General features: G+C 47.7%; 1 protein-coding gene across 3 annotated transcripts in view; it reads right to left on the bottom strand.

Annotated features, from left to right (window-relative positions):
- Window positions 1-25,325, bottom strand: part of PHF14 (PHD finger protein 14) — a 300,907-nt gene that overhangs the window by 263,834 nt on the left and 11,748 nt on the right. For all 3 annotated transcript variants that reach the window (XM_068235081.1, XM_068235082.1, XM_068235083.1), the window contains exons 3-6: window positions 22,714-23,372; window positions 19,642-19,707; window positions 16,537-16,681; window positions 6,148-6,307 (exon numbers count right to left, since the gene is read on the bottom strand). In XM_068235081.1, coding sequence (XP_068091182.1) covers window positions 6,148-6,307; window positions 16,537-16,681; window positions 19,642-19,707; window positions 22,714-23,372 — 1,030 coding nt within the window. The remainder of the gene's footprint in view (window positions 1-6,147; window positions 6,308-16,536; window positions 16,682-19,641; window positions 19,708-22,713; window positions 23,373-25,325) is intronic.

Below are 25,325 nucleotides of genomic sequence, written 5' to 3'. Positions count from 1 at the left end.
CAAACTCTGCATCTACCCTCAGCTGCTGCAAACTCTGCTTCTACCCTAACCTGCTGCAAACTCTGCATCTACCCTCACCTGCTGCAAACTCTATTTCTACCCTCACCTGCTGCAAACTCTGCATCTACCCTCAGCTGCTGCAAACTCTGCTTCTACCCTAACCTGCTGCAAACTCTGCTCCTACCCCCAGCTGCTGCAAACTCTGCATCTACCCTCACCTGCTGCAAACTCTGCATCTACCCTCACCTGCTGCAAACTCTGCATCTACCCTCACCTGCTGCAAACTCTGCTTCTACCCCCAGCTGCTGCAAACTCTGCTTCTACCCTCAGCTGCTGCAAACTCTGCTTCTACCCTCACCTGCTGCAAACTCTGCTCCTACCCCAGCTGCTGCAAACTCTGCATCTACCCTCACCTGCTGCAAACTCTGCATCTACCCTCAGCTGCTGCAAACTATGCATCTACCCTCAGCTGCTGCAAACTCTGCTTCTATCCTCAGCTGCTGCAAACTCTGCTTCTACCCTCACCTGCTGCAAACTCTGCTTCTACCCTCGGCTGCTGCAAACTCTGCTTCTACCCTCACCTGATGCAAACTCTGCATCTACCCTCAGCTGCTGCAAACTCTGCTTCTACCCTCTCCTGCTGCAAACTCTGCTTCTACCCTCACCTGATGCAAACTCTGCTTCTACCCTCACCTGATGCAAACTCTGCTTCTACCCTCAGCTGCTGCAAACTCTGCTTCTACCCTCAGCTGCTGCAAACTCTGCTTCTACCCTCAGCTGCTGCAAACTCTGCTTCTACCCTCGGCTGCTGCAAACTCTGCTTCTACCCTCGGCTGCTGCAAACTCTGCTTCTACCCTCGGCTGCTGCAAACTCTGCTTCTACCCTCACCTGCTGCAAACTCTGCTTCTACCCTCGGCTGCTGCAAACTCTGCTTCTACCCTCACCTGCTGCAAACTCTGCTTCTACCCTCGGCTGCTGCAAACTCTGCTTCTACCCTCGGCTGCTGCAAACTCTGCTTCTACCCTCAGCTGCTGCAAACTCTGCTTCTATCCTCAGCTGCTGCAAACTCTGCTTCTACCCTCACCTGCTGCAAACTCTGCTTCTACCCTCGGCTGCTGCAAACTCTGCTTCTACCCTCACCTGATGCAAACTCTGCATCTACCCTCAGCTGCTGCAAACTCTGCTTCTACCCTCTCCTGCTGCAAACTCTGCTTCTACCCTCACCTGATGCAAACTCTGCTTCTACCCTCACCTGATGCAAACTCTGCTTCTACCCTCAGCTGCTGCAAACTCTGCTTCTACCCTCAGCTGCTGCAAACTCTGCTTCTACCCTCAGCTGCTGCAAACTCTGCTTCTACCCTCGGCTGCTGCAAACTCTGCTTCTACCCTCGGCTGCTGCAAACTCTGCTTCTACCCTCGGCTGCTGCAAACTCTGCTTCTACCCTCGGCTGCTGCAAACTCTGCTTCTACCCTCGGCTGCTGCAAACTCTGCTTCTACCCTCGGCTGCTGCAAACTCTGCTTCTACCCTCGGCTGCTGCAAACTCTGCTTCTACCCTCGGCTGCTGCAAACTCTGCTTCTACCCTCGGCTGCTGCAAACTCTGCTTCTACCCTCGGCTGCTGCAAACTCTGCTTCTACCCTCGGCTGCTGCAAACTCTGCTTCTACCCTCGGCTGCTGCAAACTCTGCTTCTACCCTCGGCTGCTGCAAACTCTGCTTCTACCCTCGGCTGCTGCAAACTCTGCTTCTACCCTCACCTGCTGCAAACTCTGCTTCTACCCTCAGCTGCTGCAAACTCTGCTTCCACCCTCACCTGATGCAAACTCTGCTTCCACCCTCAGCTGCTGCAAACTCTGCATCCGCCCTCAGCTGCTGCAAACTCTGCTTCCACCCTCGGCTGCTGCAAACTCTGCTTCTACCCTCGGCTGCTGCAAACTCTGCTTCTACCCTCGGCTGCTGCAAACTCTGCTTCTACCCACACCTGCTGCAAACTCTGCTTCTACCCACACCTGCTGCAAACTCTGCTTCTACCCACACCTGCTGCAAACTCTGCTTCTACCCTCAGCTGCTGCAAACTCTGCTTCTACCCTCAGCTGCTGCAAACTCTGCTTCTACCCTCAGCTGCTGCAAACTCTGCTTCTACCCTCAGCTGCTGCAAACTCTGCATCTACCCTCAGCTGCTGCAAACTCTGCATCTACCCTCAGCTGCTGCAAACTCTGCTTCTACCCTCACCTGCTGCAAACTCTGCTTCTACCCTCACCTGCTGCAAACTCTGCTTCTACCCTCGGCTGCTGCAAACTCTGCTTCTACCCTCGGCTGCTGCAAACTCTGCTTCTACCCTCAGCTGCTGCAAACTCTGCTTCTACCCTCAGCTGCTGCAAACTCTGCTTCTACCCTCAGCTGCTGCAAACTCTGCTTCTACCCTCAGCTGCTGCAAACTCTGCTTCTACCCTCAGCTGCTGCAAACTCTGCTTCTACCCTCAGCTGCTGCAAACTCTGCTTCTACCCTCAGCTGCTGCAAACTCTGCATCTACCCTCAGCTGCTGCAAACTCTGCATCTACCCTCACCTGCTGCAAACTCTGCTTCTACCCTCACCTGCTGCAAACTCTGCTTCTACCCTCACCTGCTGCAAACTCTGCTTCTACCCTCGGCTGCTGCAAACTCTGCTTCTACCCTCGGCTGCTGCAAACTCTGCTTCTACCCTCGGCTGCTGCAAACTCTGCTTCTACCCTCACCTGCTGCAAACTCTGCTTCTACCCTCACCTGCTGCAAACTCTGCTTCTACCCTCACCTGCTGCAAACTCTGCTTCTACCCTCGGCTGCTGCAAACTCTGCTTCTACCCTCGGCTGCTGCAAACTCTGCTTCTACCCTCGGCTGCTGCAAACTCTGCTTCTACCCTCGGCTGCTGCAAACTCTGCTTCTACCCTCGGCTGCTGCAAACTCTGCTTCTACCCTCGGCTGCTGCAAACTCTGCTTCTACCCTCGGCTGCTGCAAACTCTGCTTCTACCCTCGGCTGCTGCAAACTCTGCTTCTACCCTCGGCTGCTGCAAACTCTGCTTCTACCCTCGGCTGCTGCAAACTCTGCTTCTACCCTCGGCTGCTGCAAACTCTGCTTCTACCCTCACCTGCTGCAAACTCTGCTTCTACCCTCAGCTGCTGCAAACTCTGCTTCTACCCTCACCTGATGCAAACTCTGCTTCCACCCTCAGCTGCTGCAAACTCTGCATCCGCCCTCAGCTGCTGCAAACTCTGCTTCCACCCTCGGCTGCTGCAAACTCTGCTTCTACCCTCGGCTGCTGCAAACTCTGCTTCTACCCTCGGCTGCTGCAAACTCTGCTTCTACCCACACCTGCTGCAAACTCTGCTTCTACCCACACCTGCTGCAAACTCTGCTTCTACCCTCAGCTGCTGCAAACTCTGCTTCTACCCTCAGCTGCTGCAAACTCTGCTTCTACCCTCAGCTGCTGCAAACTCTGCTTCTACCCTCAGCTGCTGCAAACTCTGCTTCTACCCTCAGCTGCTGCAAACTCTGCATCTACCCTCAGCTGCTGCAAACTCTGCTTCTACCCTCAGCTGCTGCAAACTCTGCTTCTACCCTCACCTGCTGCAAACTCTGCTTCTACCCTCACCTGCTGCAAACTCTGCTTCTACCCTCGGCTGCTGCAAACTCTGCTTCTACCCTCGGCTGCTGCAAACTCTGCTTCTACCCTCGGCTGCTGCAAACTCTGCTTCTACCCTCAGCTGCTGCAAACTCTGCTTCTACCCTCAGCTGCTGCAAACTCTGCTTCTACCCTCAGCTGCTGCAAACTCTGCTTCTACCCTCAGCTGCTGCAAACTCTGCTTCTACCCTCAGCTGCTGCAAACTCTGCTTCTACCCTCAGCTGCTGCAAACTCTGCTTCTACCCTCAGCTGCTGCAAACTCTGCATCTACCCTCAGCTGCTGCAAACTCTGCTTCTACCCTCACCTGCTGCAAACTCTGCTTCTACCCTCACCTGCTGCAAACTCTGCTTCTACCCTCAGCTGCTGCAAACTCTGCTTCTACACTCAGCTGCTGCAAACTCTGCTTCTACCCTCGGCTGCTGCAAACTCTGCATCAACCCTCGGCTGCTGAAAACTCTGCTTCTACCCTCAGCTGCTGCAAACTCTGCTTCTACCCTCGGCTGCTGCAAACTCTGCTTCTACCCCCGGCTGCTGCAAACTCTGCTTCTACCCTCGGCTGCTGCAAACTCTGCTTCTACCCTCGGCTGCTGCAAACTCTGCTTCTACCCTCGGCTGCTGCAAACTCTGCTTCTACCCTCGGCTGCTGCAAACTCTGCTTCTACCCTCGGCTGCTGCAAACTCTGCTTCTACCCTCTCCTGCTGCAAACTCTGCTTCTACCCTCAGCTGCTGCAAACTCTGCTTCTACCCTCACCTGCTGCAAACTCTGCTTCTACCCTCACCTGCTGCAAACTCTGCTTCTACCCTCAGCTGCTGCAAACTCTGCTTCTACCCTCAGCTGCTGCAAACTCTGCTTCTACCCTCACCTGCTGCAAACTCTGCTTCTACCCTCAGCTGCTGCAAACTCTGCTTCTACCCTCAGCTGCTGCAAACTCTGCTTCTACCCTCAGCTGCTGCAAACTCTGCTTCTACCCTCAGCTGCTGCAAACTCTGCTTCTACCCTCAGCTGCTGCAAACTCTGCTTCTACCCTCACCTGCTGCAAACTCTGCTTCTACCCTCAGCTGCTGCAAACTCTGCATCTGCCCTCAGCTGCTGCAAACTCTGCGTCTACCCTCGGCTGCTGCAAACTCTGCTTCTACCCTCACCTGCTGCAAACTCTGCTTCTACCCTCAGCTGCTGCAAACTCTGCTCCTACCCCCAGCTGCTGCAAACTCTGCATCTACCCTCACCTGCTGCAAACTCTGCTTCTACCCTCAGCTGCTGCAAACTCTGCGTCTACCCTCAGCTGCTGCAAACTCTGCATCAACCCTCAGCTGCTGCAAACTCTGCTTCTACCCTAACCTGCTGCAAACTCTGCTTCTACCCTCAGCTGCTGCAAACTCTGCATCTACCCTCACCTGCTGCAAACTCTGCTTCTACCCTCGGCTGCTGCAAACTCTGCTTCTACCCTCGGCTGCTGCGAACTCTGCTTCTACCCTCGGCTGCTGCAAACTCTGCTTCTACCCTCGGCTGATGCAAACTCTGCTTCTACCCTCAGCTGCTGCAAACTCTGCTTCTACCCTCAGCTGCTGCAAACTCTGCTTCTAGCCTCAGCTGCTGCAAACTCTGCTTCTACCCTCAGCTGCTGCAAACTCTGCATCTACCCTCACCTGCTGCAAACTCTGCTTCTACCCTCACCTGCTGCGAACTCTGCTTCTACCCTCGGCTGCTGCGAACTCTGCTTCTACCCTCGGCTGCTGCAAACTCTGCTTCTACCCTCGGCTGATGCAAACTCTGCTTCTACCCTCGGCTGCTGCAAACTCTGCTTCTACCCTCAGCTGCTGCAAACTCTGCTTCTAGCCTCAGCTGCTGCAAACTCTGCTTCTACCCTCAGCTGCTGCAAACTCTGCATCTACCCTCACCTGCTGCAAACTCTGCTTCTACCCTCTCCTGCTGCAAACTCTGCTTCTATCCTCAGCTGCTGCAAACTCTGCTTCTACCCTCACCTGCTGCAAACTCTGCTTCTACCCTCACCTGCTGCAAACTCTGCTTCTACCCTCAGCTGCTGCAAATTCTGCTTCTACCCTCAGCTGCTGCAAACTCTGCTTCTACCCTCAGCTGCTGCAAACTCTGCTTCTACCCTCACCTGCTGCAAACTCTGCTTCCACCCTCACCTGCTGCAAACTCTGCTTCCACCCTCACCTGCTGCAAACTCTGCTTCTACCCTCAGCTGCTGCAAACTCTGCTTCTACACTCAGCTGCTGCAAACTCTGCTTCTACCCTCGGCTGCTGCAAACTCTGCATCAACCCTCAGCTGCTGCAAACTCTGCTTCTACCCTCGGCTGCTGCAAACTCTGCTTCTACCCTCAGCTGCTGCAAACTCTGCTTCTACCTTTGGCTCTGTGTTTGACATGCTGTGTTTAGAGGTGTGCTGTTGGTCACAAAAAACTGAAGTTGGTTGGATCATTCCAATAAGAATTACTGGTGGCTGTTTCTGGACTCACCTTCCTGCGTCGGTCTCCTTGAAGATGCCGTCTTGGTTTGGGCACAGCTCACAGCTGGGAGTCACTCCGCACTTACAGGCATCGCAGAACCACGGTTCAGTGGAGTTCTCAGAGGCCGAACTCATGATGGAGTCGCTTTCTCCATCCACGCCATAGCAGCCTGGAATCAGAGAAAAAAAACTTTATTTACCAGTCAGAGCACAACAAATAACATTTTAACATTTTACATTGATTTCACAGACAAAGAGTTGTTGAATTAAAGTTGTCAAAGCAGACCTGGGAGGAGTTGGAAAAGTTAGATACCTACCTCAGTAGTTGAAAACCTTTGGATGATCTGATTCGCAGATTGTCATAGAGCCCACTATTCTAGCTCAGGGTCCATCTTCTGGCTGCAGTACCAAACTTGAATTGCCGCATCTACACTTGGCATGCGCGAGTAGGGTTTGTGCATGCCAAGTAAGGTCCGTACATGCCCAATAGAAGTAAACCCCTCTTGTACAGCTTTTTTTCTCCTTACATGAGCGCTTCATTCTACCAGGCATGCGTGTACCTCGGCCATGGCCAATGCAGAAGCAATCGTTCATGGCCAATGGAGAAGCACCCCTCCATAGCCAATGCAGAAGCACCCGTCCATGGCCAATGCAGACGCACCCCACCATGGCCAATGCAGAAGCACCTGTCAATGGCCGATGCAGAAGCACCCATTCGTGGCCGATGCAGAAGCACCCGTCAATGGCCAGTGCAGAAGCACACCTCCATGGCTGATGCAGAAGCACCCGTCCACAGCCAATGCAGAAGCACCGGTCCATGGCCAATGCAGAAGCACCGATCCATGGCCAATGCAGAAGCACCCGTCCATGGCCGATGCAGAAGCACCCATCAATGGCCAATGCAGAAGCACCCGTCCATGGCCGATGCAGAAGCACCCATCAATGGCCAATGCAGAACCACCGATCCATGGCCAATGCAGAAGCACCCGTCCATGGCCGATGCATAAGCCAAAGGAATCACAAGTGGACCAAAGCTGAGCAGACCCCATGCTTCCTTATGGGTCCATTCACAGATGTCCGGTTTCACCGGATTTGGACAAACCCGACCTGCGTGAATTTATCGGACAGCAGTTGTGTTGCGATCCCTTCCGTCCTATGCCAACAATCCCCTCCCGAGTTCAGCAGTCACTTTAATGCCAGTGTAAAGCATATCCGTACTATTCAGATAAACTGCTGTCCCGGCTGGGTTACGCAAAGCGGTAATCTAGAAAACACCGCAACATCCTCAATGCCTAAAGCTCGCTGTCTGGAGGTAACGGTGGACTCTGCACTCTCATTTAGACTGCATATAATTACATTAATTACTTGTGTCTCAAAACAACATTTGCCTCTTCCTTTCACAGGAGGCTACTAAAATGCTTCCACATGCAGTTTCATATCCTGGCTTGACTACTGTAACACCCAACTCTGCCGTTTACCATGACACAGACTGGCATTTCCCAAGTCCCTACTGAATTCTGCTGCTCATTTCATCCTCCTCTCCTCCTGCTCCTCTGATGCTGTCCCTCTTTGCCAATTCCTCCATTGGCTGCCAATCACCTAAACGATCCAGATACCATCCCTCCCAGAAGCTTCGCTCCTTCCCGGAGACCCTCTTGTCGTCCAGCTTGTTCACCTCCCCTCACCCCCGCCTCCAGGACTTCTCACGAGCATCCCCAATCTTTTGGAACTCTCCCCCACAGCCCATCATGCTCTAAGCCTGGAAACCTTGACACTGCCTCATCTACTAACCCCTGTGTCTCATTCCCTGATGTCTCCACTCCACAACCCTCTAGATTGCAAGCTTGCAAGGGCAGAGACCTCCTCCTAGTGTTTCTTATTCCACTGTAATTTATGATATGAACATGTACCAGTATTGGTGATGTCTCAACCGCACATCATCAATGTATATATTTGTATTGCTGGATGTGCTGATTGTACAGAGTTTTAAATGTCTCATGTATCTAATATTTGTTTTGTACCACGTACAGCGCTATGGAAGATGTTGCTGATATATGAATTAAACTAATTCATTAGCCCGCCTGTTTAAAAACGGGCGCTAGGGCTGGGACGTGACCCCCTTCCCACGGGCGCCCACCCACTCGCACGTCCTCCTGTTTGTAATGTCCGTGTGCCATGCATGCGCGTTGGCAAAAACCACGGACGCAGGGACAGTGGGGTTTTATTAGGTAGGATAATTAGAATAGCAGGAACCAAACATCATTTTAAAGTGATATGAAACTCAGCATTTCCTATTTGCTCCAAAAGATTATTTACATGATAAAATCTACTGCCACAAAAAAGAAAATTGTAGCAGAACAGCAAACAAACAGTTAAACACAGCACTTTCTTTTTCAGTGGCAAGCTTGTTGCCACATCCAAAGTGGTGTTAAAAATTAGTATAACATTAGAAAAGTGCAGAAACTGAGCTCTCTCTCTGCTTCTAGTATGTGTGCAACTGAGAAGTGATCTACATTTTAATATAGAAATACAGCAGCTAAGCAATAAAATGCAATGGCAGTTTTCAGAGCAGATCAACTGTACTTTGGGAATGTGTAATTTGTAAACAGACAATATAACTTGTGCACAAAAGCAAATATAACTGAATGGGTAATAGAAAGTAACAAAACACATTTTTATTGAATGTTATGTCAGAGTTATATCCTACTTTAATGACTAACAGAGATTGGAGCTTTTCTAAAAATCTCGAATTGAAAAAAGAAAATGCGGTGTTCCCCTTTAGGTAAATCGGTTTATTGAAACGGGAACAAATATCAGGGGGAGGAAGAGGATGGTACGGGGGGGAGGGGGGGGGAGAGACAGGGGGGAATGGTACGGGGGGCACAGCCACATTTTGCCTGCGGGCTGAAAACCATTTATTTTGCTCTCAAGTGCAAAACAACAAAACAGAAAAGTAATTGGGAAATATTAACATCCAATAAAAGAAATGGAACATGAATGCGTAAATGGAACCATTTTGATATTAATTTGTTCGGGACATAAACGTTCTGTGCTCGCCCACACTTGGAAATTACATGTTGCCAGTTTACCATTGTAATTGTTTTTTTGAGACAAAATAGGGACAGAGCGATCTGTCACTTTGCGGTAATGACCGCGCCGACGGCGAACTGACTACACTTTACCGGAGCACCTGGATTTAAAGGGGACCTGCGGCACTGTGCAGCGCTTGTGCTCGTGTGCGATAGTCTGAAAATGCATTTCTGTGCACGCCAGGGGCCGCTGATGTGCCGCACACAGGTGTGTTACTGCCAGACGATTTAGGGTTTATGGGTGGAGCTTATCAGACAATTTGTCCCGCCCTCAAGGTCCTAAACAAAAATTCTTGTTTTAAAGCAAGTTTGTGATGATGGCTGTGACTCCAAAGGCTTTCCAACTCCTTCTCCAGACCCCTCCTGGATGCCGGGACCCCCTGGAATTCCGTGGCCAGGCTCCAGTTTGTGAACTAGCGTGGCTGCACAATGCCTACGCAGGAGCATGAAGGCGCTCAAGCTCCGGTGGAAAAAGCCAAACCTGATTGGGTCTGTGCTACTGCACAGAAAAGGGCTTAGGAAGGGGCTTGACAACTGCTCGCGCCTGTGCTGAGGACGGGGGAAGCCTCGGGGTTATCCAAAGTAGGGATAGTCAATGAGGTGCAAATAATTTTTGATTTGATGCAGCATTATGCAAATGTTACATGCAAATTTATGCAGATTGAAAATGAACCAATCACATCCTGCTGAGGTAAAATTTGATTGGTCCATTTTCAAGCTGAAAAATTTGCATGTAAAATTTGCATAATCCTGCACCAACTCAAAATTATTTGTATCTCATTGTCCGTCCCTAACCCTCTCTCTCTCTATTGAGGTGAGTGCCCAGTTGAGGCACTATTTTCACTGAAGGTACGCTGTAGTGTTAATTAATTCCCACTGAATTGTGGGTAAAATACCTTAAAGCCGAAGCAAATTGTATTCAGTTGGAGAAAGAGGACTTTCACCTCCAAAATGAATTGCATGCAAAAGCATTCTGTACAGAACCCTTTCACCAGCGTTGAGGTTTCCTCTTTTGTCCCTACTCTACCCATACAGTCAGCAAAGCAGGCTAACATATCATGAACCTGAGATCCACGCTAAGGCACTGTCAGGTTCTACCATTCTAGGGAACACACACATGCACATAAATCAGGCTAAAATCTCACAGGAGTGACAAACTGCATTACTTACACCACTAAAAATGGGCTGTGTTGGGATATGGGGACAAGAGAGCTACAGCTTTCAGCCGGACCACAATGGCTGCTAACATACACACAGGGAAGGGGGGCGCTATACCCATCATGCTTAGGGGCAAAGATTTTGGAGGGAAAAGCATGTGCTGAGGGGAGTGGTCACAATTTACATAACAACATAATTTGTAAAGCACTTTTCTCCCGTAGGACTCAAAGCGCATATGCATGGCTCAGACCAGTAATTGCTTGGCTGGTAAATTGTGGTACAGAGGAAGAATTCTACAAGTCTGCAAATGCCAGGCTAAACAGGTGGTGTTTAAGTCTGGATTTGAATAATAATAAATGGGGCTGTCTTTACTGGGTGTGGTAGGGAGTTCCAAAGGGTAAGGGCAGCATACAAACAATCATTAACTCTCTGCACTCAAGAGACTCACTCACACACACACACAGCGTTTTGACTGCAGAGGGTTAATGATTGTTTGTATGTAAATTCTGATTACTCCCCCTCAGCACAAGCTTCCAGTCTGCTCCAAAAAATAAGCAACAGCATAATAACCTTTACAAAAAAACATTTCTTTGTTACAGCTGATGCAATTCCTGCAATAACTCTGCAGTGTGTCTACTTCCTGCTTTCATAAAAGCAGACATAGGGTTAACATCCTGTGTTTACAAATTAGCTTCTCTGCCAAAGCTGTCGAGATATCTGAGCTGACACAGCTAATGCTAGGTACAAACCATACAATTTTGTGTTAAGGTGGCCATACACTTACAGATTTGCAGCAGATTCGAACATCAGATAGATTTGTCAGATGCCTGTCAAGTCCAATCTGACAGGAATCTATCTGATAAGTACCACACACTAGGAACAGATTTCCAATAGATTTCAGAATGAAATCTATTGGAAATCTATCTTAATTCATTATTGGCATTAGATCCAATGCAGCTCTATGGGCCATCGATCTGCTGCCAGCAGCCATTCGACCTAGATCTTCCATCCTGTCAGATAGATCAAATCCATTGAAATAGATAGAATCGATTTCCAATTGATTCATCAATTCCATAGAATCGATCGATCGGTGAAATCGAACAGTGTATGGGCCCCTTTAAATAGATGGTTCGATAGATCATTTCCAACATGTCCGATCTTATTTTCGATTATTTTTCTGATCGATTTCTCATAGAAGTGAATGGAAATAGATAAGAAAAGATAACAGAATTAAATCGGAAATCGATCGGACAAAAAATCGACCGAAAAAAATGCATCGTGTGAACCCAGCAAACAAGATAAAATTAGGCTGGTGATGAGTCACAGATGAGGGGGAATTAGACCGGCTAAACTCTCTAAATACACACAGGGTGCATTCCTCTATGTTTCCCTTCTCTCATGTGCCAGAGTACAGGTCCACTTTAATCCTTGGTCCCTAAGCAGGATGAGCATTGCTTTCCTTCCTTGCAGACAAAAGTCTGTTGTTTCATCTCAGAGCCTCAGCAGAAGATGAAGGTTTGAAGCCTGACATCGGAGGACAGCGGCCGGGAGAGCGGGGGGGATCCCTGGCACCATCTACAGTATTCAGGAGACCTATTTCCACAGACATCCTGCATTTAGAATGTCACCAGCGCTGACACCTCCGCCGGGGTCCTGCCATATTGCAGAGCGACAACAGCGTCCTGGCACCGGCGGCGCGGGCTGAGTGACGGGACAGGCAGGGGTCCATCACACGGCTGACGCATTTATCAACCGCGGCAAATCGTTCTGTACAGGATGAACGCAGGAAATACGCCGTAACCCCTTCCAGTGTGGCCCCAGAAATACCGCTTGCCACTGCGGGGTAACTGCAATCCATGGGCCCCGCAGCAAATCGTTCTGTACAGGATGAACGCAGGAATATGCCGTAACCCCTTCCAGTGCGGCCCCAGAAATACCGTTCACCACAGGGGCGGAGCTACAATCCATGGGCCCCGCGATGCTTACACCCCTTCCCTTCCCTTGGTGCTCTTCACGGCCTTGGGGCCCATCTCACAAAGGTCATCCTACTAATATTATAAATGGGAAAGTTTGTATGTTTGTTACTCGATCACGCAACAATGGCTGAACGGATTTGAATGAAATTTGGCACACACATAGTACATTACCTGGAATAACATATAGGATACTTTTTATCCCCATAACCAAAAAGGGGACGGAGACAAATACAAATTTTACTGGGAAAATGTAAACTGCAGCCATTCTTACACTGTTAATGGCAGGGTTCTCAAACTTTGCACAGTTGGCCGCTGGGTGACTGGGATTAATATTCAGAAAAGTGGGTGGAGCCTACAAAAGCCAATCAAAATTCACCTATTGATTTTCAAGGGGAATATTTAAGTGCTGCCATTTTTGCACTGTTAATGGCACAGGCCTCAAACCTGGTACAGTTGGTCATTGGGTGACTGGGGTCCAAATTCAGAAAAGGGGGTGGAGCCACAAACAGCCAGATTTGTTCAAAACAAATTATTGATGCCAAAGACCGCAAAGCTCACAAACTAGGTCATTGAGCAATTGAGCAACTGTGTGTTAGGGTTAGAAAAAGTGGGCGGAGCCAACACCAGCTAATTATATATCTGGGCAACACTAGGCCATCAGCTAGTTATGTATAAATGATTTAGTCAGTGTTTGCTCATCGTAAAATCTTTCCTCTCCCTGATTTACATTCTGACATTTATCACAAGGAGACATCATAGTTGGAAACAGCTGTTATTTCCCATAATGCAACAAAGCTCCCACAGTGTGATGTCAGTACCTAGGTGGGATGAAGTTCAATTCTTGGTTACGGTTTCTCTTTAAAGAGAAACTCCGACCAAGAATTGAACTTTATCCCAATCAGTAGCTGATACCCCCTTTTACATGAGAAATCTATTCCTTTTCACAAACAGACAATCAGGGGGAGCTGTATGGCTGATATTGTGGTGAAACCCCTCCCACAAGTACGTACTTTTGGCAGTTTCCTGTCTGTGAACCTTGCTGCATTGTGGGTAATATCTGTTTACAGCTGTTTCCAACTGCCAAAACAGCAAGCAGCAGCTACATCACTTGCCAGCAGTAAAAATGTCACCATGTAATAAATTTCAGAATGTAAATCAGGGATTTAAAAGATTTTACAATGAGCAAACACTGACTAAATCATTTATACATAATTATTGTAAAAATGAAGCACTTTTTTATTACATTATTTTCACTGGAGTTCCTCTTTAAAGAGGAACTCCAGTGAAAATAATGTAGTAAAAAAAAGTGCTTCATTTTTACCATAATTATGTATAAATGATTTAGTCAGTGTTTGCTCATTGTAAAATCTTTCCTCTCCCCGATTTACATTCTGACATTTATTACATGGTGACATTTTTACTGTGGGCAGGTTATGTAGCTGCTCCTAGCTGTTTGGGCTGTTATAGACAGTTGTAACCAGCTATTTCCTGTCTGTGAACATTGTTACATTGTGGCAGTTTTCCCAGAGTACCGCGGTACTCAGAGCTTCTTGTGGGAGGGGTTTCAGCACAAAATCAGTCACACAGCGCCCCCTGATGGCCTGTTTGTGAAAAGCATTATATTTCCCATGTAAAAGGGGGTATCAGCTACTGATTGGGATAAAGTTCAATTCTTGGTTGGAGTTTCTATTTAAGTTAGGAAGAATACAACTGACGTAAAAGCATGACACCAAATAGACATTGTGGAGAAATAAACTGCTCTCCTCTCCATCATAGGGAGAGAAATCTGTGCCCACCCAATACATTCCCTGGTTTGCCAACTAACAGACCTTCACTTATATGCTGCACAAAAAAAAAAAAAAGGCCTTTTGAGGACCAAGAACATATTGAGAGGTAGGAAATAACGACAGTGCATACATACAAAAAATACACGCATAAAAAACAAAACAAAAACCATACAGTTTTCTTGGAAGAATCTCTATGTATACCACAAGCAGATTTTCAAGGGGGATATTTAATTGCTGTCATTCTTGCACTGTTAATGGCACAGGCCTCAAACCTGGTACAGTTGGTCATTGGGTGACTTTTAATTTCAGAAAAGTGGGTGGAGCCACAAACAGCCAATCAGATTTGTTTCATTTCAATGCAAATTATTGATGACAAAGACTGCAAAGTTACAAACTTGGTCATTAACCTTCTTAGTGGTATGGACGAGCTCAGCTCGTCCATTACCGCCGGAGGGTGCCGCTCAGGCCCTGCTGGGCCGATTTTTATCAAATAAAAAGCAGCACACGCAGCCGGCACTTTGCCAGCCGCGTGTGCTACCTGATCGCCGCCGCTCTGCGGCGATCCGCCACGAGCAGCGGCGAAAGAGGGTCCCCCCAGCCGCCCGAGCCCTGCGCAGCCGGACCAATCAGTTCCGGCCAGCGCTAAGGGCTGGATCGGAGGCGGCTGACGTCAGGACGTCGGCCTACGTCCATGACGTCACTCCGCTCGTCGCTATGGCGACGAGGTAAGCGAAACAAGCTCATTGCGGCCTTCCTTGTTAATTCTGATCGCCGGAGGCAATCAGAATGACGCGACCAGAGCGCCCTCTAGTGGGCTTTTATGCAGCCAACTTTCAGTTGGCTGCATGAAATAGTTTTTTTTTTTATTTAAAAAAAAACCCTCCCGCAGCCGCCCTGGCGATCTTAATAGAACGCCAGGGTGGTTAAGTAATTGTGTGTTAGGGTTAGAAAAAGGGGCCATAGCCAAGACCAGCTAGGCTATGTTGGCAAGTTCATAACCGGGCAACGCTGGGTCATCAGTGGGTGGCGACAAATACAAATTTCACTGGTAAAATGTAAACTGCAGCCATTCTTACACTGTTAATGGCGGGGTTCTCAAACTTTGTAAAGTTGGTCACTGGGTGACTGGGATTAAAATTCTGAAAAGTGGGTGGAACCTACATCCAATCAAAATGTACCTATTGATTATTAAGGGAAATATTTAATTGCGGCCATTCTTGCACTGTTAATGGCACAAGCCTCAAACCTGGTACAGTTGGTCATTGGGTGACTGGGGTTTAAATTCAGAAAAGTGGGTGGAGCCACAAACAGCCAATCAGATTTGTTTCATTTCAATGCAAATTATTCATGCCAAAGACCACAAATCTCACAAACTTTGTCATTGAGTAATTGTGTGTTGGGGTTAGAAAAAGTGGGCACAGCCAACACCAGCCAAGTACATGCCCAGGAAATGCCAGGTCATTAGTGGGCGGAGACAAATACAAATTTCACTGGCAGAATGTAAATTGCAGCCATTCTTACACTGTCAATGGTAGAGTGCTCAATCTTTGCACAGTTGGTCACTGGGTGACTGGGATTACTATTCAGAGAAGTGGGTGGAGCCTACAACAGCCAATCAAAATTCACCTATTGATTTTCAAGGGGAATTCTTGCACTGTTAATGGCACAAGCCTCAAACCTGGTACAGTTGGTTATTGGGTGACTGGGGTTCAAATTCATAAAAGGAGGTGGAGCCACAAACAGCCAATTAGATTTGTTTCATTTCAATGCAAATCATTGATGCCAAAGACCACAAAGCTCACAAACTAGGTCATTGAGTAAGTGTTAGGATTAGAAAAGTGGGCGGAGCCAACAGTAGCCAAATACATATCCGGGCAACGCCGGGCGACCAGCTAGTAAAAAATGTGGCCATCATGATATTCACACCCATAACAAGTGTAGCCACAAAACACCTGATCTGAAGTATTGTCCCCTGTATCGGGGGAAGGGAAGGTTAGAAGATGGGGCCCCCACAGCTCGGGGCCCCGCTGCAATCACACGGGCTCCTCCCCTCTAATTATGCCCCTGGCTCACCATTACTGCAGCTGAAACACAACTCGCTCCTTATTACGATTATACTTTGTTTTCACTGGATTTTCACATTCTATGAAGCAGTATGATTTTTTTCCTGTTTTTACGGTCTAAAAAAAAAAAAAAAAAAAAAAAATCGCACTGCTTTTAGACGCTAAAATCCGGAAGTAACTTACATACCTGATATTTAACTCTTTCAGGCAGAGAAAGAAAAAAAGGAACACAGCATAGTTATTAGTGTGCTAGGCACTATACATACACATGTCTCTCTCATCATGTCACATATCACTTCGGGTATCCTTTAAGAGAAACTCTTTACCTTCATGGACGGTTATGCCACAGTTGTCGCATTGGATTATCTCGTCTGCGTCCTCACTGTTATCCCCCAGACACACACAGCATATCAATATGTGGTCCATCTTCTGAGAACACCATCGTTCGGTCTTCTCCAGAAGGAGAGAGTCCTGGGAATCAAGACCAATAGAAAGGCGATTTATAATACTTATCACCATCAAAGAATAGCAACAATAGCACCCTATTTACTAAAGATACAAACATATTCTGTAATAATGTCCTTAAAGTGGAACTATAGTCAGACTATCTCCTCTGCTCCAATAGATTAGCTACGACATAAGAAAATTATTCTCTACTGAATTACTGAAAAGGCTAGTAGACTGTGTTTCACTTTACTCAGAAGGATATCAGTTACAGAAAGCACTGCTGCAAAGCTTCCAGGGTTGTCTTTTAATCACTAATTGCAGTTGATATGGATGACCATAAATAGCTGTTTGTTTTTTGTGTTTGGTTTTTTTTATGCAGGATTCCGAGTGACTGTAAGCAGAGAGCAAGAGGTTTTTCTCTATGTAAAGGTGCCCATAGACCTGACGATTATGGGCAGATTCGACAAAGAGACAAATTTATCTTGAATCGAATCTGATTAGAGATCAATTTGTTTTTTGTTAATTCTGCCCATACACTACAGGCCGATTCCAGTCCGATTTCAGCATAAAATCTTCAGGGAATTGGCTGAGTCCGCCCTGCTGCTGCCCCCAATGTATAACGTGCCCCCTGTGTGTGCATTTATACGTTATCTGTCCAGTAGCAGCCTCTGCACAGCGTCTGTTATCCTCCGGGGGACTCTCCGTACACACCACTGGTGCATAGCGTCTGATGTCAAGCGCTATACGCCGACATCAGACGCTATGTGCCCACGTCAGACGCTATGCGGCAGACGCTATGTACAGAGGCTGCTACAGGACGGGTAGCGTTTAAATGCACACACGGGGGATCGGGAGGGGGGATACACTGTGGCAGTAGTTTTGTTGTCTCAACTTTGGCCCGACGTCTTGTGGCGTGCGTGATCGACTATGAGGCCAATTTCCATCCCGAAAATTGGTCGCTTTGTCAGTCGGGCATGCACTTGCCGGCACCGATTTTTATCCAATTCTATTATAATAATCGAATTGGATGGTCGAACGGCCGCCAAGTCGCTTAATGTATGGCCACCTTAACACTATACAATATTTTTCATCCAATTGAACCAAATCTATGTAGTATACGTCTAAACTGAATGAATATATTGAATGGATAATTTAGGCAGTTACCTAATATTGCATAGAAATGGTAAGATTGGATGAAAAAGATTGGAACATTAGTAGCCACCATTAGCGTTTACTGAATTGATCTGATATAAAACCATCGTTGCAATGCCTGCGTTCAGCCCTACTGTATTCTATGCTGGGGGGGGGGGGACTTGTGATTTTTATGTAGATGACATTACTTTGGGACAAAGACAGGTAGGAGAACTATATGGGCAATACGTTTCTACTTTATACCAGACTATAGTCCCACTTTAAGTATCCCTAATGTCTCACGCAATTCACAGCAGCAAGTAGATTACATGGAACAAACTTTTCATTTCTTTCAAAGTTTTCTTTAAAGGCTCAGGTTCAAAAACAGATTTTTATTTAAAGAGAGGGAAGCCTCAGGATTCTGTTGAGGCTTTCCTCCGTGCTCCGATGTCCCCCATCGCTGAGTGCGGTCCCTCTTGTCTCCTGTCCCGAGCGCGGTCATGCATGCGCAATAGCACGGAGCCACTTGGACATGGGTAGCTCCAGCTTACTGCGTATGCGCGGCCGTGCTGATGGGAGAGGAGCTGTGCTGCCCTGATATGATTAGCTACAATGCCTTGTCACTAATCCTCTGGTGGGCAGCACTCAGTGAGCGGGACTTCAGAGCACCGAGGGAAGCCTCAATCGTGTCCATGCTACTATGCAGGTACGAGTCATCAACAAGGGCTTGTCTGCAGGTTATGGGGATACGCAGCGCTGGAACAGCAAGGTGAGGACGGGGAAAAACGCTGGATTGTCCAAAAGCTTGTTCTATTAACCTCTTGAGGACCGCAGTGCTAAACCCCCCTAGTGACCAGGCCATTTTTAGTAAAATAGGCCACTGCAGCTTTAAGGCCAAGCTGCAGGGCCGCACAACACATCACACAAGTGATTCCCACCCTTTCCCCCCCCCACCAACAGAGCTCTCTGTTGGTGGGGTCTGATCGCTCCCCCCATGTTTATTTTTGTTTGTACAAATATTTGTTTTTTGTTTTTTTTTTAATAAAAATGACTGTTACTTTAAATGTTATCCCTCCCTCCCCCCAGCCGGCCAATCATGGCGATCGGCTGTCATAGGCGTCTGCCTATGAGAGCCGATCGCTCTCCAGTGTCCCAGGGGGACAGCCGTGTGACACGGCTGTCCCCAGTACAGCGTTGCTGCCCATCGCAGCGCTGTACATGTAAATAGACGGCGATCACGCCGTCTAACAGTCTCCCGAGCCTGAAGGCGGGACGGCGCTCCGCCCCCCAGGCAGGAGATGCGCGCGCAGCCTGCGCGCGATCTCCTGCATTAGCTGGCCCCAGGACTTTACTGAGGTAAGGACCGGCGTTAGGCGGTCCTGGGGCTGCCGCCGCGGCCACGCCCATCGGCGCAACGCGGTCGGCAGGAGGTTAAGGTATGTACCCATTTGGTGCACTTTATTTTTTAACTACAGGTACACTTTAACCTCCTGAGCGGTATGCCCGACACTGTGTCTGGCATGCCGCTCAAGAGGTGTTGCCAGCCTCAGGAGTCCCCCAGGATAAATCTATTAGATTTAATGTCTGCACAAGATGTTAGCTAGCACTAGGCTAGCTAGTATAGGGTCTCACCACCCCCCGATTACCCCGAACCAGCCGCTATATACATACAAGCCTCTATCCAGCGATCGCCGCAGCCCCTCCCCCGCACAGCTCTGGTCTTCTCTATGGGGAGGATTGTACATGACATCATGCGCAGTCACCATAATAAAATATTAATAAAAACAAATGTATTCTAATAACAATCACGTTTATCTGAACAGTGTATAGAAGCAAAGTGTTGAACAGAATACCTGATTCGTGGGCCAGATGTGCTTGTCACTGCAGAGCAGCTTGCTTCCTCTCCTCTCTGGGTTCAGCTGGTGGGCAGGTCAATACGTTATAACCATGTGACACAGAAAGTAGGAAAAACAACAGATACATTCCCCAGCACCCCTACATTACAGTACAAATAAAACATGTGTCAATAGGGTTGATGCACTGAAGTGAGTAATATTGCTGTCAGCAGACAGGGCTCAGCAATATTACTGTTACTACCGGCAGCATTATACCGCCAGTTACGCTTGTGCGACCAGCGGTAACTAAATTAGCACGAGCGTTGCTACGGTAACCGGCATTACTAACAAGCAATACCATAGCAACGCTCGCACTACTTGAGCTCCAATGCTGCCGGTAGTAACAGTAACATCGCTGTGAGCTGTCTGTGCACAACAATATCACCGCACTTTCGTGCATCAATCCCTATAGGAGAAGGCGGGACTTACAATATACAGGAAGTAGGCCTGAGCAGTTGAAAGACCTCAGATATGAGATATACATACATACACACACACACACACACACACACACACACACACACACACACACACACACACACACATACACACACACACACACAGGCACACACACACACACAGGCACACACACACACACACGCACACACACACACACACAGGCACACACACACACACAGGCACACACACACACACAGGCACACACACACACAGGCACACACACACACACAGGCACACACACAGGCACACACACACACACACACACACACACACACACACACACACACACACACACACACACACACACACACACACACACACACACACACACACACACACACACACACACACACATGGTACAACTTTTTCATTTTTTTTTAATTAGATCATTTAGTTTGATTATTCCGTTAGATCAAATATAAAGATTTTTCCAACATGTCCGATCGGATTGTTATTGAAAAAAACGGGATAATCGTTTGTTTTTCTTGATCGAAAAAAAAACATCTTTTCAACTTTTATTCGATTTGATCGTTTTGGTCGAATAAATGGGAAAATCGAATGTTTTTATTGTACCGTGTATGGGCACCATAAAGATACTAATGAATGTAAAGAGGATACTCTGGATTCTCCAGATGTCCACGACCCCTTCGCTGCTGGCCAGGAACCTCTTCACGGCCACGCCCCCTCCGTCTATAAGTGCAGCCGCACTGCGCAGGCGCCAGAAGCGTGGATCTGGTGTACATGGCTTTCTGGCGCCCAGGGCTTTTGGGTGCAATTATAGCTTACCCTACTCCCGGATAATTTCAGGGGGGTGGGGGGGGGGAGGCATGGGTGTTAACCTCCTTGGCGGTAAACCCGAGCTGAGCTCGGGGTAAGCCGCCGCGGAGGATATCTCAACCACTGAACCACAACTTGGTCCAAAACATATTTCTAGTTTCCTCAACATAAAAAGTAGGTTAGAACCAACCGCCAGATTGTATTGCTATCCTTGTCCCTGCTGATAATGCTGTCTCTCGGTCTTCTGTCTTTTGTGTGACTCTAAAGGTGGCCACACACCATACAATTTTTTTAAATATCTGTTCAATTTAAGAATTGCAATCAATTCTTCTGACTGATTGTAACATTTCAAAAATATGACCAATGTACCACACACCTATGTTCAATTTTACCCAAATTATGATAAAAATGATTGGAAACACTGAGAAATTTGCTGGGGTGTGTATAATAATACATTGACAGTCTAACACACACCATACAATCTTTGTTTTGGGAGATCCGATCGTTTTCATCGAATTGCCGTAAAATCAGATCATTTTATTGTATTGTGTGTGGCCCCCTTAAGATGTGACTGTATTTCTAACCTGCATCCCATCCAATGTAATTATTAGCCTCTTGTAAGAATCTACCTTGTCTTTTGCTGTCTGTGTTGCTTCCGAGAGCTTTTCCACCATGATAAATCCCGGCTGTGGCCCTTAACCTTCCTTCCTTTATCCAAATGCCTAAAAAAAGCGTCGGATGAAGTTCCCTAACCAAGAATTGAGCTTCATCCCAATCAGTAGCTGATACCCCCTTTCCCAAGAGAAATCGATTCCTTTTCTCAAATAGACCATCAGGGGGCTCTGTATGGCTGATAGTGTATTGACACATTCTACAATTGTGGGGACAGTGGCCCGGGAGGGTCCATCGCATACATCGGCCGTCATATCGCATGCCGTTACCATTGAGTACCCCACAGGATTTCCCACATGCCTGATCAATGCATTCCTTAGAAATTGATCGAATTATTGATTGGGCAGACATGTTGCGGCAACGATTTTTATCCAATTCGATGAAATTCTGATTGGATTCTTGATCTGTGCGCAAAATTGCTAGTTGTATGGGCACCTCTTAGGCTTTAAAACCATAAAGGCTTTGCAGCTTTCTAGATAATTACAGAGGACTTAAAGAGGAACTAACCAAGGATTGAACTTCATCCCAGTCAGTAGCCCTTTCCCACCAGAAATCTTTTCCTTTTCTCTAATAGATCATCAGGGAAGTCTGTATGGCTGATATTGTGGTGAAACCCCTCCCACAGTGTGATGTCATAACCATGGCCCTGCCAGTTTCCTGTCTGTGAATCTTGTTGCATTCTGGGAAATAACAGCTGTTTACAACTGCCAAGCAACCAGTACCTCCCTCTGTGCATATGTCGATCTATAAAAAACAACCTTTTAGCCAATTGCCTTGTTAGGGGGAGTGGTTATAAATGATGGCAGTGGGTGCTGTTTTTTTCATGTATGCCAGTAGTAAAGATGATTACATGCAAGCTGATTGTGGATCAAACAATATGAACAAATTACATGGCGAGTATCAATCATTTCTCATCTCTCTTCTATTTTGTAACTTCTCACTTTGCAATATACTGTTTTATTTTTTCCCCTTTTCGCTTAAGTTTCTCTTTAACTCACTAAACAGACCTGCACAAGCTAGAGAGAGATTATCGTCGTGGCGCCCGCGTCCATCACATTCTACATGAGACGTCGCCATCTTCCGCACCTTCTGATCAACTTGTCACAAGATATTATAAATTACCTCGTTACTTTTACTCTGAGACAGCGTCAAGCTGTCGTTCGTCAGGTCCTCATCGTCTCCGCTGTTCCTGCTGAGAATCTTCATTTTCTTCTTCTTCTTCTTCTTGCCTTCGTCCTCGCTGGAGCTGCTGCTGTCTTTATTTCCACCTTGGTGGCTGGAGTCCCCATCGCTGACATCATCCTCTTCATCATCATCGTCGTCCTCTTCCCCATCGCTGCCGTCCCCCATAGACTTGCCTTTCCTTTTGCCCATGGTCGGCCTCCAGTCGTTGTCATCCTCACTGTCGTAATCGTCCATGACGTTCAGCTCTTCCATGGTGATGAAGTCTAGCATGGGACGGTTCCTGCGAAGGTTCCATTTTTTTGGCTCGTTGTTTTGGTCATCTGTGGTCACCTCAACGTCTGCGGTTCGTTCCTTCTTTTTCCGAGGCTTGTCGCTCTCCTCTTTCTTTGCCGCTTTCTCCATCGGCTGTTCCTCGGTGGCTTTTTCTCTGGTTCTCTCTTTCTCTGGACTCTCTCTGGCCTCACCCCCTCCTCCAGGACCTTTTGCTTTGTCCTTGATGGCCGCCATGACTTCCTCCTTCAGGCTGTCTTCTGAGTCGCTACCAGAGCCGCTGTCCTTGGACCCATCGTCACTCCCAATCACGCTGCCGTCAGACTCTGGAAATAAAATACAGGCAGTTCCCCATTAATAAATGAGACAGGGACTTTAGGTTCATTATTAATCTGAATCTGTTCTTAAAGAGGAACTCCAGTGAAAATAATGTAATAAAAAAAGTGCTTCATTTTTATAATAATTATGTATAAATGATTTAGTCAGTGTTTGCCCATTGAAAAATCTTTTAAATCCCTGATTCACTTTCTGACATTTATCACATGGTGACATTTTTACTGTTGGCAGGTGATGTCGCTGCTGCTTGCTTTTTTGGCAGTTGGAATTAGCTGTAAACAGCTATTTCCCACAATGCAACGAGGTTCACAGACATGAAACTGCCAGAAGTACCACGGTCAGGGCAGGGCCAGGCTGAGGCTGGAGAGGCTCCAGCCTCAGGGCGCAGTGTAGGAGGGGCGCACAATTCATTCAGCTGTCATTCCCAATTGTGTTTGAAGCAGAGAGAAATAAGAAAAAGGATACATGACAGTGACTGCAAGCCAGATAACTAGAGATTAAGGTGTTGGGGAGGTTGGGAGCCCTGGGGCACCTATTAGTCTAATATCAATCAGTGTGTGACGGCTGGGGTGGGAGGGATGGGGAGGGGCCTCTTAGTGTAATAGCAATCAGTGTGTGACGGCTGGGGTGGGAGGGATGGGGAGGGGCCTCTTAGTGTAATAGCAATCAGTGTGTGACGGCTGGGGTGGGAGGGATGGGGGGGCGCTCTTTGCTGTCTCAGCCTTGGGTGCTGAAGGACCTTGTCCCGGCTCTGACCACGGTACTCAGAGCTTCTTGTGGGAGGGGTTTCACCACAATATCAGCCATACAGCGCACCCTGATGGTCTGTTTGTGAAAAGGAGTAGATTTCTCATGTAAAAGGGGGTATCAGCTACTGATTGGGATAAAGTTCAATTCATGGTCGGAGTTTCTCTTTAAGTCAGGACACTGCAAGCTCTGTCCCCTGTACCTTCTCCGTGCCTCCTCTGTTCCCCTGTAACTCCAGTGTCCCCCTTTGTTTGTGTTACCTCTGGTCCCCCGTGCCTTCAGTGTTCCCCTGTGTCATGTCCTCTGTCCACTCAGCATCCCCCTCTGTGCCACCTCTGCCTCCACTGTGTCCAGTTCTACCCCCCCCCCCCCCCCCCCCTTTGTGACTCGTTCTGGCCTAGTATTCCTGCCAAACTTACAGAGTGCCCCGGCGCTGGATGACAGGTTTACTTTAAAATGTTTACAATGTCTATGTAGAACTCAGAGTTTGCTATATATATATAGTCTAGTGTACCATAGCAATATGTCATTTAAAAAAAAAAATTTTTTAACGGGTTCCCTTTTTCGGGCCATTCGTAAGTGGGGGCCTACCTGTACATACACATGTCCAACCAGAAAAACCAGATACAGAATCCTAAACCTCCTTAGAAATGTTACTACTACCAGACGGATCGGGGTTCATTCATAAGACCTAGATCATGAATTATCTCTCCAAACGTACTATCATTATTATTGCTGTATAAAGAGCCAACATATTCCTATATATATCCTAAATATAAAATATCTTTCCAACATGCCAAAAGTCATCAAGTCAGATCTTTCCGTGTCCAAATCTGATCGGAGAGAGATCTGTTGGCTGCCGATACATTGCAAGCGGATTTCTGATTGATTCCTGTGACTACCAGCGTATAGCACGTGGGGCCCTTGTATGACGTCACATACATGTCCACGTGCAACATGCCAGTAGTCACGTGGGGGACCACTGCAGGAGTACACTTAGGGGACGGCATGACAGGCAAAGTATAAACGCACAGCCACAGGGTGGGGGGCACAGAGAACATTTGGGAGGACAGTAGCCGGAGGGTTTCTGCTCCGTTCATCACAGCGCACCCAATCAAGACTGTTGGCTCTAGATTTCCCAGCATGTCTAATCGATAAATTTCAGGGCTGTGGAGTCGGTAGAAAAATCTTCCGAC

The sequence above is a fragment of the Hyperolius riggenbachi genome, chromosome 5, assembly GCF_040937935.1.
Source record: "Hyperolius riggenbachi isolate aHypRig1 chromosome 5, aHypRig1.pri, whole genome shotgun sequence".
In the NCBI taxonomy this organism is placed as follows: domain Eukaryota; kingdom Metazoa; phylum Chordata; class Amphibia; order Anura; family Hyperoliidae; genus Hyperolius; species Hyperolius riggenbachi.
The sequence above is the reverse complement of the archived record's forward strand: the minus strand, read 5'-3'. Positions and strand labels throughout refer to the sequence as shown.